We start from the raw sequence: 15,846 nt of genomic DNA, 5'->3' as shown, positions 1-15,846 counted from the left end.
TGGATAAAGGCCTGCTCCAATGATCACCATGACGATGGGTCCTGCGCTAACCTCATCCAACCATCCCCAGCGCGGCCGATCTTGACCAGATCCTCGGTCCTTCTTGTACTACCAGTTTACAAATACTACGTCTACGTACGCGGTCGCCATTCGACGACTTTACTGCCCCAAAGGCCATCTGTCCCTTGAGCTATGTGACCTGCCCACTGCCACTTCATTTTCGCATCCAATTAGGCTATGTCAACAACTTTGGTTCTTCTATGGATCTCGTCAATTCGATCTCGCAGGGAAACTTCGAGCATAGCCCTCTCCATTGCCTTTTGAGCGACATTGAGCTTCCTCATAAAGCCCATGGTTAGCGACCACGTCTTCGTTTCGTATGTCATCATTGGCAACACGCACTGTTTAAAACCTTCGTCTTCAGAAAATGTGGTATTTTGGACGAGAAGATCTTACGAAGCTTCCCAAACACTGCCCATCGGAGTTGGATTCGATGAGTGACCTCATTCCCGAAACTTACTTGATTATTTGAAGAAGGTATTACTCGTCAACAATTTCGAGAGTACTGTTCCCAACTGTTACGGGAGTAGGTAAAGTGACATGATCTTCGTCTTGTCCATGTTCATTTTGATACCTACTCCTTGAGAAGCTGTATTGAGGCAGTCGAGCATATGGCTTAAGTCTGTCATGGTCCCTGCCATGATTACGAAATCGTCTGCGAATCGAGGATAAGTGATGTTTTCGCCGTTGATATTGATGCCCAGCCCTTTCGAGTCCAGAAGCTTAAAGACATCTTCCAATGCAGCGGTGAACAGCTTTGGTGATATGACATCGCCTTGTCTGCCTCCCCGCTGCAGTCGAATAGGCTTCGAGAGCTTACCCTGGCGACTTACTAACATGGTGGCGTTTCCATACCAACAATACTTCAACGGTTCGATATCTCGATAATCAATGTGGCACCTCTGAAGAGACTGAAGCACCGTCCAGATCTCAATCTCATAGTTCACAAACGCCAAGCATAGTGGCTGGTTATATTCCTTCGTCTTCTGAATGACCTGCCGCAGCGTATGTATGTGGTCTATGCTCCCTCATAATTAGAGCAGCTCTATGTTGTATGCCAAGAAGCTAGAGATAGTACCCATTATCCTATTTCTGCCGTGAAGCAGTAATGTGTAAACATTACTGTGTTTTGGTCTAAATGGCGCCGTAGCTAGTGAAATTACTGGGCAAATGAGACTTAACATGTTATGTCTCAAGATGACGAGCGCAATTGTAGTACCTCGTAGAATCTTTGGGTTTTTCAAGAATCCTGAGCGGAACTGCATTTGAGCATAACTCAATGACCAGGAAGCTAGTTATTCAAGTTTTGTGTATATATTTCACTACTTTTTCTAATTAACAATAGGTTAATATAATATTATAATTGCTGTTCACATACCAACAATACAAAGATTAAATAACATTCACACATATTTATTAGTTTGTAATTTTGAAAAGTAACAGTGATATCTGTATACTGTTGGTGGAACTCACAAGACATTCTCAGGTGATTACGTATCAAAATAATGTCTTCCTGTAGTCGTTAAACTAGAAAAAACTTGAAAGACCAATTAAAAACGTAAATGCTATGTTAAATAACGATTCTAATAGCATTTTTATAATTTTAACGACATTCTTATACTTAAATTATAGTTATTTTCTCTATGAACATTCATTTTATTTTCAGTAGGTTAGTATGCCCTAACAGTGGTTATAGACAGACAGTACATACAAATTAGAAATGCTAAGATGATTGATATTATTATATTTTGCCGAATTTCAACTAGAACAATTGTAGTGCCACTCAGAATTATTGGATTTTCAAGAATCCCGAGGGGCACTGCATTGTATGTCTTGTTCGTCTCGTCCCTTACTGTCATAAAAAAAGCTTTAAAGATCTACGGATGTTCTAATCTGAAATTAGTCTAGCCTCTGCGCACCATCTGCCACGTTGTAGCATTTAATCTACTCGTTATTGCTTACAATACAAGGGCAGCTTAAGACGCCGTTATCAACAAACAGACATCCATGAGGGACGAATTGGCGCCGATGATCCTTCCACTGAGCTGAACCTTCAAAAAAGAGACCTTAAAGGCCGGCAACGCATCTCTCGACCCCTGCTTTTGCGGATGTCCATGGGCGGCTGTATTACCACTCCCCATCACGTGAACCTCTTGCGCGGTTGCCCATCTTATAAAAAAAATGTCTTACAGATGTCATATTTTATAATCGTGTGATCGCCTCCTATCCAGTGACTATGAGCCAGATGCCTACCAGAAAGTAGTAGGTCTACCAGAAAAAATAAATCTTAAAATTCTAATATATTAGCAATAAAAATAAGTAAGTGGTGACTTAAGATTGACAATTATGTAGGTATTATTTAACGGTAGCACCTAGTATAAAATTCGTTTTGAGGTCAACGCCAGTTGAACAAATGATGCTCTTTGAGCTAACTTCACAACATTGTCATGGTTTACAAAACTACAACATGTTCAAATAGGAGCTACATAAACTTTTTTGTGTAAAGATTATGTAATAGGGAAATCGCCCAAAAAAGTAGTAAGAAGGGAAAAAGTAATAGTAGTAGAAATATAGCTTAAGGCTCTAGAAACGAGCATCTCACATTAGTAAGCCGTAAAAGGTTTGAAAACATACATTGTATTTAGTCTGGTGACAAAAACAACACACAACCGCCTCTCACTATTGACAGCGCTTCCTTAAGCCAAGCAGAAAAATTGAGTATATCGGATCCGTATAAACACCAAAACAAACACAGGAAGAAGTTTTACTAACAGAGTCAGAACACCTTGGCTCAAGTGTAATAGCTTTCTAGAATAATCGGAGACAAGAAAATACCTTTTTAGAGCCAAAGCCATCATGTAAATACGAGCAGTTTCATGGGAAAACTAATTACTATGGAACCGAGTTTGGGGTATAAACAAAAGTATAAAACAGTAAATGAAGAGGACACCGAGAGTAAAATGGGACGTGGTACGCAGAGTCTGGATAAAACAAACTGATTTGATCACGTAGTGCACGGTATTGAATACTATGATTATTTATAAGACCAGAAAGCAAGACGCAGGACAAGAACCTGGACAATAACTATATAAAATGCTTAAGACGGGCTTTATGTCAGAAATGTCGCAAAATTGTTAATAATGGCCAAGGGGTTTTGAAATTGAAAATTGAGGAATTCAATACACGTCAAATTATTTACCATTATTGTTGACTTGTCCATTCTTTGCCATGCAGAACTGCAAAATACCGTTGAATTCATCAATGACACCAACGCTCATAACTAATAAGCAGTATAGATTATTTTAGGAACAAAATCAGGTTTATAAGTATCATGTTCACAAAATGATATGCACGCATTATGCAGATTAGGCTAGCAATATCTCTCAATGCTTTCTAATCTAAGATCAAGACCAGTCGGACAGATCCGATGAAGGGTTCAGCCGCCAGCGGTCGAGAGGTACAGTGAACAGTCCGCTTGATCGGTGATTGATTATGTGTGGTTAATTGTGAGGCGGTCGGCGGGGAGGCCACTGCCAGTGATAGCACACACTCGCCCATCGCGTGAGGTCGCAACTCACGGCCCGCGGTGCACGATACTGTTGAGCAAGCAGCGGCGTGCGGCGCACCGCGCCATGCGCATGCGCGGACATTTCCCGCCAAACGTGACAGCTACGCGCGCGTCCTGGAACCGGGGTTGAGACTTGAGAATAAATATAAATTTAATTTTTGATATGCGTTTAGAACAATCAGTATTTTATTACAAGTGCTCAAAAATCAGGACCAAAATAAAGTTTTAAGCCCACAATTTACATAGATTTTTTGGTACTGAAAGTCTAAATTCATAAAGGAACATTTTTACGCACATTTGCTGTTAGAGATTTATATTTTGTCTTTCTAATATCAAAATTTCACCAAGACATTAACAATTTGTGTGTATGACCTTATTATTTGTTTTTTTTTTTATGCAAGTTGTGAGTCACTTTTATTCTGCTTTTCAAAGTGTTTCACAGACTGTAGCATGGGTATTTGTTAATTAATTGTGTGATTCTGTGAACGTGATGTGTTCAAAATGTGGCTTCCCTGGATCCTGTTAATGCTGAACGAAATCGCCGCAGACAACGTCACCTCCGCGGGTTTCGATGATGCGGTAAGCAAGTCATGTAAAATTTAATAATAAGTTGGAAAGTAGAACACCTAAAATGTATTTATTACTCATAAAATAAAAATAAAAGTTGGGAAGTATATTTATTATATGGGTTAAAAAAAGGAAATGAAATAACATAGAAAACATTTTATAAGGTAGGTTACTATACAAAAATTCGGATAGGCCTAAGTACCTATGTAAATAGGTATGTAATGTGTAATGTAATATATAATATGTGCTATCCGCAATTGAGTACTTAACTATTCGTTATAAAGTTGAGTATTGTTTACTAATTAATATATCTAAACAGACGGTCATTCAAAAATTCAATACATTGCGGTGGCAGGCCATGCGACTCACCCGTGCTACAATAAGTACTGTTGTTGTACCTACATTAATTTTTTCGTCTGTATTGTACCTATATTATTAAATTGTGTATTTATAAGTTAATATTAATATTTATTGTAATTGTAATCGATAATAGTATTTTTTCTAACATGCCGGACAAACCTCTGTGGTTTTTGGCCTGTTATATAATAATAAATTGTAATTATATTTTTCATAATAAAAACAAAAAAAAAATATATGTTCCTCGATATCTATGAAATAGGTCTGAAATTAGGATGTAGTCGTTCTTATGTTAACAACGGTGTAGGTTATCCTATATTGGGATTATTATGACAAGACTAAAAATTTTTTTAGGAGGTTTTTTCTTGTATCTAGAATAGTATATGAACTTATGTGAAACTTTTATTTATTTGCAATGTTTAGTTTAATATTCTGCTTTAGTTATAAATTATCAGTAAGTTGTCTATAAAATTCTAAAAAATACTATTGTAGAGTTTCTGATTCCATTTAACCTTTATTAGTGACCGAATTTTTCTTGGAAAAAATTATAAAAAGCTAACATTCAAGCGAATTAAGGTTTCTATACATATCCTTAGTGAGAATTTGAAAAAATTACTTATTATTAGTCTTACTGCACTTATATCTCTGGTAACACTGGTATCTGGTGGGTTGCGATATCTAAATTAAAAACTTTTTATATATAAGAGGGGTAAACCTTAGATAATTTTTACGTGTAGATAGAGTCTCTTGCTGTTAGAGAACCGATAAAAACAGGCCAGTAATATTAGTTTAGTGTGCGTGACAAGCTACATCTTACACTTGCGATTTGTATGACACTTTGTGTTAGTGTGCGTGAATTGCTCAAATTAGAGAGACAGTTTTTTTTCGACGTTTTCAAAGCTATCATAGTCTATCTGGACGTATAATTGATCTAAGTGACAAACGATTACAAATGCCTCATTGGCACATTAGCAATACAAGAGGTCAAGCAATTTATTGCCATTTAGACTGAGAACTATGGAGCGTACATAGACTTTACTTAGACTTACTGACGTAAATCTTAGCTGAGTGTAAACTCACCAAAATCTTCGATTTCGTTTTTATAGTCATTTTATACCTGAAATTAAGCTGAACTTAAGCTAAGATGCTATATTAACTCATACTAAAGTCAAGTACGCGTTTTATGACACTCTGACACAAGGCAAAGTTTTACGTAAGTAAAATCTGAGCAGTCTAAATACGCTCAAAAGATACAGATTGGAGTATGCTGCAAGCTTGTCTAAGACTAATATGATAAATGCGTATCACTGTCTGTTTGTTATTCTTTGAAACTGAGAATAAATATTGTCTAAGGTAATGGAATAAATTTAGACTAAATTATTTTTGGAGAAACGGTCTGAAATCCATGCTATGTATAAATAATTCAATTATAATTACACAAGTTTTAATATCTTTTAAAGTCTATTATTTAACGAAATCCAATCAAATCAAAATAAATTTATTCATTTACGTCAATGAAATGACACTTATGAATGTCAAGTTTTCTTTTCTTTGTACATTTACCATCACTCCGGAAAAGCTGAGCTTTAATGAGAGAAGAGGCAATAAATTCACTGCCATTGTTTTAAAAATTGTAAATTTCAAAAATGTACAAAATAATAAGATCATAAAATACAAAATTCAGAGTAATTAAGTAAATAAGTATCTTTATTTAGAACAAATACTACATATACAGGAAAACATTTACAAAATAAAATGAAAAACTTATCTAAATAAAAACTATAATACACATACCTAATCTAACAAAAACGAATATACATCAAGAGCCAAAGAAAAAACTAAATTAAGACTTATTCTAGATCAACATAATAAGGTGGTGTTTGCAGTGTTTTGTCCCAAAAAGGATTGCTTCTCAGCATGTTAATTGGGTATAACCCAACACTGATTTTCAGTAGCTAACTAAATTTCAATCATTTCATTAAGTCTGTTTACTTATAAATTACATATTTTACAATTTAGTTTTTATTGAATCTAATCAAACCTTGACAGCTTGGCAGATATTTGGGTAAAGCTCTCTCGAGTAGCATAACGCATCTTACAACGTTGTGAAACGTATGTTGTAAGTGAAGCCGCTCAAGGGTACAGAAAGTCTTTTTTCTGTGACGAAATGCAAATTAAGATTGTATCTCACTCGTGTGTGACGTAACCCGGGTTGAAATCGTTGAGTAACTGGAAACTTTGGGACTTTACCGAGGTCGAAGTGTAGGACTTAATGTCAGCGCTAACAGAATGAATAACGCAAAGACGATGTAAATACTACGCAATAAGAGGCGCGACTGCCCAAGTAAAAATTGAAATTTAGTTTTAGTATAAAACTTGCAGTGATTTGACATAAGTTTGATATAGTAGTAATTAAAGTATCGCGATTGGCGACGGAGTATAATCCGGCTTAGTTTGAAAGCGAACAGTTGCTTAAAACGTAGTGGATTTTCCGGTTTTTTTACAAGATTATATCCGTCAACAGCTGTCAATCTACCTACAATGACACGTTTCATACAATCGAGTGAATCGCTTATTTCTGAGAGAGTTTCGCTTGCCTGAAATAACGTATCAAATTAGTACGTACGTATATATATACAAAATAAATTTTATGTATTTTTAAGTTATTAATACATTTTTATAATCGCTAATTATAACACTTGCATAATACTGTTTTTTTATTTACGGTGTGTGTGAATTGATGCATTTACTGTATTCAATAACTCTTGTGTTTTCCTTATTAATTTACATTTACTTTTTATGACTAATTCGTATAGGTTGAGTTTAAAAGACTAATTTAAGTTGAGTCTTTAATTAATTTTTTCGAAGATGTATATCATTTACATAATCCCAGAAAATTTACAAAAAAAATGTGTTACCAAATTCAAAATAATTGTTAAAAAAACATATGTGGTTAAAGGTTATTATAACATAAATAACTTTCTTAATGATACGACAGGTTGGTATTGAAGCGACCGCTCTCAGAATATTTAAATAATATTTTTTATGACGAAATTTTATTGTAAAAGAAAGAAAGGAGCTCGTTGAGTTTCTTTCGCATTTTCCTTAGGTCTGCGGCGTACATTGTCAAATGGGTGGTAGTTTTTGACGTACATAAGTGATCTTAAATCCTACTTTAAATAACAATAATTGGAATTGAAAACAATAATAAAAAAAAGCAATTGTGTGGTTTTATGAAACCACGATGCAAGTAAAACTTTTTTTCACAAAATAACATAGGCATTAATATCAGCATAGAAAAAAAGCAAATTATATAATATCCTTTACATTTTCATAAAATAAAAAAAACTTTTATCAAGTGTGTGGATTTCGAACCTACTCTTCCACCACAGACGAAAATGTTTGGGACGATGTAATAAAAGTTTCACTTTAATATAATAGCCAACACTTAAATTTATAAATGTATACTTCTTTGGAAAGCCAGAAGGTAGGGCTGGGATTTTCACAGGGTTGTAAGATTAAGATTAGCACGTATCGATGCATCAATTTATTATGTCTGACCTAAATATAAATGACCTGTCGTTCTCACTCTTTGCCTTAGGTGGAAATGACATCCATCACAAACAATTGATTTAACATAATGACTCTATGCTGGGCTATGTTTTTGTAATGTGGGAACCCGTCACTTTTATGGGATTTAATAAAATTATAATACACATTATTTTACCGGCAATATAAAGTATCAACTTGACAAATTTATTAAATTTGGTGGATAAGTTGTTGTGTACTAAGGTATATAAGAAACTGTAGTGTTATAACTTTCCCACGGGTACTCTTTAATTTTCCGGGATGAAAAGTACAAGTAAATCGGTCCAATAGTTTCACAGATTAGCCCGTACAAACAGGCAGAGAAACAAAAAAATTAAAAAAAAATCGGGACTTGTTCTACTTCTCTTCTTACGTTTTGTTTTGTATATATATATGGCAGCATTGGAACACCGACTTATATGGTTTGTAAATGGTAAATGCGGACCAAGTTGCGGGAAACTGTTAGTTAAAAGGCATTTATTTTCTTAAAATTGATTCCTTTAGAATTATTTTTGATGTCATTTCTACTAGTAGATACTACTACCGCTTCGGAAACAAATGGCGCTCTGAGAGAGAGGAAGCGGCGCAAGAAACTCTCCCAACATTATTTTTTGCGCTCTTTTCAATAAAAATATACAATGCTGTGCAGTGATTTCTATCGCTATAAAATAATCACAATCCCAGGCTGTCCGATCATTTAGATATTCAGCAGTGGAGTAATAGGATTTACAACAGAGCCTTTTTTTATAAAACATAGCTGACCCGGCAAACGTTGTTTTGCACTATAAAGTATAATTCACGCGATAGTTTTATAAGTAATAAAATATTGCCTATATTATAGCCTGTACATCATTTTGTTCTATTGTCAATAGTTTTTGCAGCGCACGCAAAAATAGGTTTTCGATTTTACACCTTGTATTACAAAATAGCAATTTTATTACGGATACCTAATTTTGAAAAAAGCCTAGCCTATAGCCTTCCTCGATAAATGGACTACCCAACACTGAAAGAATCATTCAAATCGGACCAGTAGTACCAGAGATTAGCGCGTTCAAACAAACAAACAAACAAACAAACACTGCAGCTTTATATATTAGTATAGGTTTAAATTTATTATATATATAGTTATAAATATAATAAAATATGTGCGAAGAGAACGATGGCCGCTCCATGAGTCAACTGGTGAACAGGTGCTGCTTGTGGTGAATAGGTGCTGCTTGTGGTTGACCTGTTAATAAATCATTGTTTTTGTTGGATGCAATTACAAATTATGACAGTAATTACGACCATCATGTTCACGAAGCATCCTTACACAAACAATGAATTCCAGTTCTAAAGGTTGATGAATCCAATATACGATAATTTATATATACAGTTTATTCTTTATTACTCTTTATGAAATATTTCATATTATTTAAACATGATTCATATATTGGGTGCAGCACCTTACAAACTTGTTTTTTTTTGTATATTACAGCCATAGCAAAATACTCTATTGATTGAAAAAAGTGGCCGATGAGTTCTTGTATTTTCTTCTCAAGAGGTCAACTTTTTCGAACATATGGTAAATTCAGTAATTTAAAATAAATAAAAGTTAATTGCTGTTCGTTAGTCTCGCTAAAACTCGAGAACGGCTGGATCGATTTGGCTAATTTTAGTCTTGAATTATTTGTGGAAGTCCAGAGAAGGTTTAAAAGGTGAAGCAGGGTGCATATTTTACGAAGTAATTGTTGATGTTTTGATATATTATTGACAAATTCATATAAAAACATTATTTTATTTAGTGTATACAGAACAACATCTGTCGGGTCAGCTAGTTTAAAATAAATATTTAAACTGATTCAAAAGTGCTTAATTTAAGCATAATTGAATGAAGTTTATTTGACTTTGACTTTGAACTAATATGGTTAAGGGTACAAAGGTAAACACGGACGAAGTTGCGGATAACAGATAGTTACAAATATAATAAAATATAACATATATGAGTACAGAGTTGAATTGATGTGAATCAAACTAAAGTATGCCAAGAGTAAAAGTGTTAACAAGTATTTTCAGTATTATAAATAATGTTTTACTAAAAGAACAAGTTGTTGTAACTAAGAAAGTCGTCCAAGGTTTTGAATACACTCGCAAAAATCCCAAATCAAACCGAGTTGAGTAATAACACGTTTGTAGTGTTAGCAGCAGTCCTTGAGTCCAGCTTGCAAAACATACAAGATACAATATACACAACAAGAGATTTGGATTAGCATTCTGTGGAGCAAGCGGTTAGCTTTACAAAACTGTATCCTCGATAATATATAACACTAGCTTTTACCCGCGACCTTGTCCGCGTTGAATAGTTACTTTGGGCTTTTTTTTGAAGTTATACTTCTTCAGGCGCGTTATGAAAAAATGACGAGAGTGAAATTTTAAGATGCGCGTCACTGAAACACAAAAGTAGCAGGTTGAAGTTGGTTCCTAAAATTTTCTGACGTTTGCGTCATTTGTTATTGTTGTTTTGGTTTCTTCGTCCATTATTAGGATAGGCAAAGGGTTCAAGACGGTACAGTATTAGTTATTTAATAATTAAATGTCAAAGCCATCGTTGCAAGATTTTTACAATATTGTTGTTTCTACAAACGTAGAATCACGAGGAATAAATAATTTTAATGATTTTTGCTTTGTAAAAAATTAACAATACTTATTTTTTAATCGCTATCATGTGACTCGATATTCGTTTGTCCTACTATAAACGAGTTTCAGGTGTCTTTATACCGCTCATACCTTCTTGCATCAATAAAACGATTTACCAGCCTTTTAAGGTTTTTAAACTAATAACCTTTTAAGGGTTTTCTAACGAGAACACTATTGGTTGTATCTGTATGCCGTGCGTCTATCACCGGGTTGTATCTCGTATACAATGCAATAGCTAGACACTTGAAATCTTACTGAAACATATCTCACTATTGAAAGAAAGAAAATTTTTATTTGTATGGTACACGTTTAAATACAATATACTTAAATATTATAACAAAAAGACAAACAAACAAAACTGTGGAATTTTATTTCTATACGTCACAAAAAGTTTCAACTCAGCAGTCACTCAGTTTCAAATCAGGTCATATGCAATGAAAAATCTGAACATCATTAATTGTTGATGAACAATACAAGTTGGAGAAGATCATAGAGCATACTGTTAAGCTCAAGTATTTTACGATGTGTAACATAATATAGCTGCCAGAACTGGGCCTTAACTTTAAAAACATAATTTAATACGAAGAACATGGTACAAGGCAATATACTAAAGATGATAAGGAGTCACACTGAAAGACCAGAAAAGAGGTGAAATTAGACTCACATCCATAGAGCAGGACATACAGGAAGAAGAAAGTAAAAGGAGAAAATTGATGGAAACTTAATGGTTTCCATCAAATCCGGAATACCTACTGCGAGATGGAAAAAGGAAGAAGGACAGACAGGTCATGAGATGTGAAAACGCAAGCAAATAGTAATTTTTGGACAAGGATATCAAATGACAAAAGAATATAAAAATTTCAAAAAGTCAATAATAGTTGCAATTACAAGCTGCTCAGAGAAGTCAAGAAAATTATTATTAGATGTCATGGCAAAGTACCTTAATAGCTGGAGTAAGGAACTCTCGAAGCCTCTATGCGCCTTCATTCAAACTCGTACTAACCCGCTTCTGTTTTAATTTTAAATTTGAAACACACAATAAATAACAAAATGTTGTAAACACCCAGCCATGATATTTGTGTTAACAGTATCGTAATCTTTTCTCATTATTGTAAAACAGTTATCTTGTAATATTAAGCATTGCAAGTTTGCCTCAATTAAAACCAAAGTGAATACATAATTATACTTATGTTATAATGGCAAGCCGAAAGTTGTTTTTGAACATTTCAATGCAAGACGTCATTCTGTCTATCATGTATGTAAATATCAGTCTTCGCATATGAATTTCCTCTATTTTATATAATAAATTTCACTCTTTATATGCTTTGTTACTGGCTAAGTATTTGCAATCAGAGTCAAGGCTACAAATGGTTTTTATAGAGTTAAGTCACTAGGAATAATCCCCGAGACCAGAAGTTCCAGTCAGCCGAGACTATGGATGGTCGGATATATCGAAGTGCTATTTGTACAGAAGCGCTCCCATGTCAGTACGTCAGAGCACGAGTCCAATGCAAAAAGGAGTGAAACAGGGAAATGTTATTCTTCGAAACTATTATTAGCGCACTGGAGGAATCATTCATTTTATAAGAACGAAAAGGTCGTGGAATTAAAATCAAGGGCGATTTCATTATGCACTTTCGATTTGCAGACGATATCGCAGTAGAACTACTGAAGGACCTTAGCAATATGCTCGGTAACCTCAATACGGCTATTCAGCAGGTAAGCACAAAAACTTAAAAAGGATAACACGAAGATTATGAACATCTGACATTTTTATGGTGCCAAGACCCGTAAATATTTACCATCAAAGTTGTCGAGGGCAAAGTGCGTCATTTCTTCACGTCTAATATCTAAACTAAGCTAAAGCTGCAAATGTTGGTTTTTAAAGAGTGGCAATAAGTTTCTTGCCACTTGCCAAAAATATTCAAAGCGTGTGTTTTGCCAGTGATATTATATACATATTAAGGCAACTAAACGCGGTACTTCACTGTTGGTCTAGAAGCTCGAAGTCACTCAACGAGGTCTGGAGAGAGCTGTGCTCGGATATTTTCTACGTGACAGAATCCATAATAGTGACATTAGCAGTATCAAGTTACAATTACTTTGATTCTACTGCTTGTTCAAGTGGGAATGGGCAGGTCACTTAACACACGTAGAACCAATAATCGATGGGTATAGAATTTCCTCGAGTGGTGACCACTGATAGGAAGATGCCACAAATTGAACTGATGTCCTGATGAGAATAGCTGGGAACCATTAGATACAGTCCACCCGAAATCGGTTGGAGTGGAGGTTCTTGGCGGACTCCTATTTTAAGCAGTGAAAGTCTTCGCGCTGATTGATGATACCCTTTATATTAGCTTCGCACGTATGTATGTGTGTAACGGAATCTATGAATGGGATTTACCCACTTTAAGATGTCCTACCGATTTGCATACACATCAAGGACCGATGACAGTACAAAATGTGTATAGTATGCTCACCCTTTTTTTATGGAATAGGAGGACAAACGAGCGTACGGGTCACCTGTTGTTAAGTGATCACCGCCGCCCACAATCTCTTAAAACACCAGAGGAATCACAGGAGCGTTGCCGGCCTTTAAGGAAGGTGTACGCTTTTTTTTTGAAGGTACCCATGTCGTATCGTATCACCCTGAATCTGTCGTGTTGCTTACGTAATATAATGTAATCGGGTACGTACGTAAGTTGTATCGGTACGAAATTATTTAGTTATTTTCAAAATGATTATGAATAGGTATGCGGATGGTGGTTTTTGTTTAATTAATTTACATTTTTTTAATGTACTCATGATGTTTGAGTATCTTGGTTGCATTCCTTCACGTTTGTTTGTTATGTAAAATTATGAAACCGTAAATAATGATGTAAAACAGTGGCAATGATTTTCTTGCCATTTCTTCCCATTTTGCAATAAATAAAATTAATAAGCGTAATTTTTTTACTTACTCAATTGAATAAATCTGTTTTGATTTGATTCTTCCAGGAAAAGTTGTATCACTTATTTATTTGTATGCCTACTTATGTCTTCATTATTCATAAATAACTCCACTTCAAGTTCTTTACCTGTTTTGGTGCATCAGGTTTGCAATTTTTAATTATTCTAGTACTTGTTATTATACTGCTAGAGGAGTCCCCTATTGTCTTATTGTTAATTTTTTTGGAAAATATTACAAATCTTTAAGTAAATCAGTACAATGCTCAATATAAGCAGTGTATTACCTATACATATATAAGAGTATTGGTTACCAACTTACAACTAACCTGCTCAAAAGAAGCAGGTGACGGGATTGCCAAATAGTTGGCTGTGTTATAAAATAAATAATGAGATAGCGATTTTGCTGTCTTTTATAAAAAAAATATAGGAGACCTAATTAAAACCTATCAGATAATAAAACAGAAATATTTTAAGAAACTGTTCTTCGCATATAGTCAATACATTGTAAATGCGCTTAAAGCTATTTAACGGTGTCCCTAAACAGGTTTCCAACAGCCGACGTAATATTAAAACTGGAACGCAGCTGAATTTAAAGTAACCATTAATACAAGATTGACAATTATTATTGAGTTACAGGCACGAAAACAATAAGTATATTTTGTTTTTGTCCAAAACTTTATAACTGTCGAATATTATAATAAGATATTGTAAATTGCGTCAGGCGTAACAAAAAATTTATTCAAATGTATTTAGGTTAATACAGTTTTGTAACTTGATTTAAGATGTATAATAGCAAGCAGTGTGTTCATAATAAAATTATTATTATTATTATTCATTTATTCAATGATTTAAATAAACTCCGTGAAAAAATTTTAAAAGAGGAGACGGGTTTTATATTCGGTGTAATCGATTCCCGCTAAATACATATTTTCTGGAGGTTAATTTTAAAATAAACATGAACGGCGGATACTCATTATTAGAATATTTACGAATAATCTTATCACAGAGTGAATCAAATTCAAATACTTTACTAGGAATTGGTATCAATGATTGAGAATTAGAATTACCCGAATAATATTCGGAAAAGATGTGCCCCATGCCTGAAAAGAACGGTTGCAGCAAACTCGGCTTCCATCACAACGAATTGCATTAAAATTAAGATTTATATCACAAAGTAAGCGGCGTACACCTCAAACTTCACAGGTACTTATAATAAGTAGAGCACGTGGAATTTACCAGTTCCTAAACAATCGTTTTAAATATGTTTGTGAATATCGCAACAAATGTGTTTCTCAAATTTTCTGTCCGTCCGTCCGTCCGGTATAGATTGTGATCAATACCTTAATGCCAATTCACCCTTTTTAATAGAGGTGATTTTCTCAAAAATTGGAGTCCAGATTTTATACTGTAAGCATTATTGTGTTTTGGTTAGAAGGACGTCGTAGCTTATGAAATTATTGGGCAAAAGAGAGAGAAAGAGTTTAGTGCAAGCGGTATTTGTGTTTTGGTTTGTAGGACGCCGTACCTCAGTGGCGGATTTACAGATTTGCCGCCTGTAGGCTATTAAATTTTTGCCGGCTCTAAATTTTGATATCAATTTTCTATCAATAAAATTCCAACCTTATGATTTGTGCACCACCATCCTCGTTACATAAACTTTTCCCGTTTGGTTAGTATCATTGAGAACTATGGTATCGTGTAACATTATTTTATGCAAAAATATATCTATTTCATGTACCACTTTTAAAGTAAGGTAAGCTGTAAGGGAGCTAAACCGTTAGCTTTTCTTGACTTAAAGTCGATCGTAGGTAGTTCTTTACTCTTTTCAAGCAGGAGAAGCTTCTTTCACCTGAAGAATTTGTCGCTGGTGTAAAGAAAATATGAAAAATAAGCCATACGAAATTCCATATCAAAGATTGGATAAATGTTTTCTAGATTCTGTTCTCGCAGGAATGAAAACAGACTTTTAAATGATCCAGAAATGGGTTTTATTGAAATTCTTTCAGACGAAAGGTACCTTTGAAAGTGTACGCATTCGTGAACTAAGTCTATTTCTAAATCTAAGGTACATCATCGTT

At 34.4% G+C, this 15,846-nt stretch overlaps 1 protein-coding gene across 1 annotated transcript in view; it reads left to right on the top strand.

The window, feature by feature from the left end:
* The first annotated feature begins 3,596 nt into the window (after positions 1-3,596).
* The window catches only part of LOC126976694 (phospholipase B1, membrane-associated-like), a 59,065-nt gene continuing 46,815 nt past the window's right edge, over positions 3,597-15,846 (top strand). The window contains exon 1 of the mRNA XM_050825199.1: positions 3,597-4,207. Within this exon, the coding sequence (XP_050681156.1) occupies positions 4,130-4,207 (78 nt within the window). The 5' untranslated portion in view covers positions 3,597-4,129. The remainder of the gene's footprint in view (positions 4,208-15,846) is intronic.

This window comes from Leptidea sinapis, chromosome 42 (genome assembly GCF_905404315.1).
Source record: "Leptidea sinapis chromosome 42, ilLepSina1.1, whole genome shotgun sequence".
In the NCBI taxonomy this organism is placed as follows: domain Eukaryota; kingdom Metazoa; phylum Arthropoda; class Insecta; order Lepidoptera; family Pieridae; genus Leptidea; species Leptidea sinapis.
Note: the sequence above shows the minus strand (reverse complement) of the source record. Positions and strands in the feature narration are given on the sequence as shown.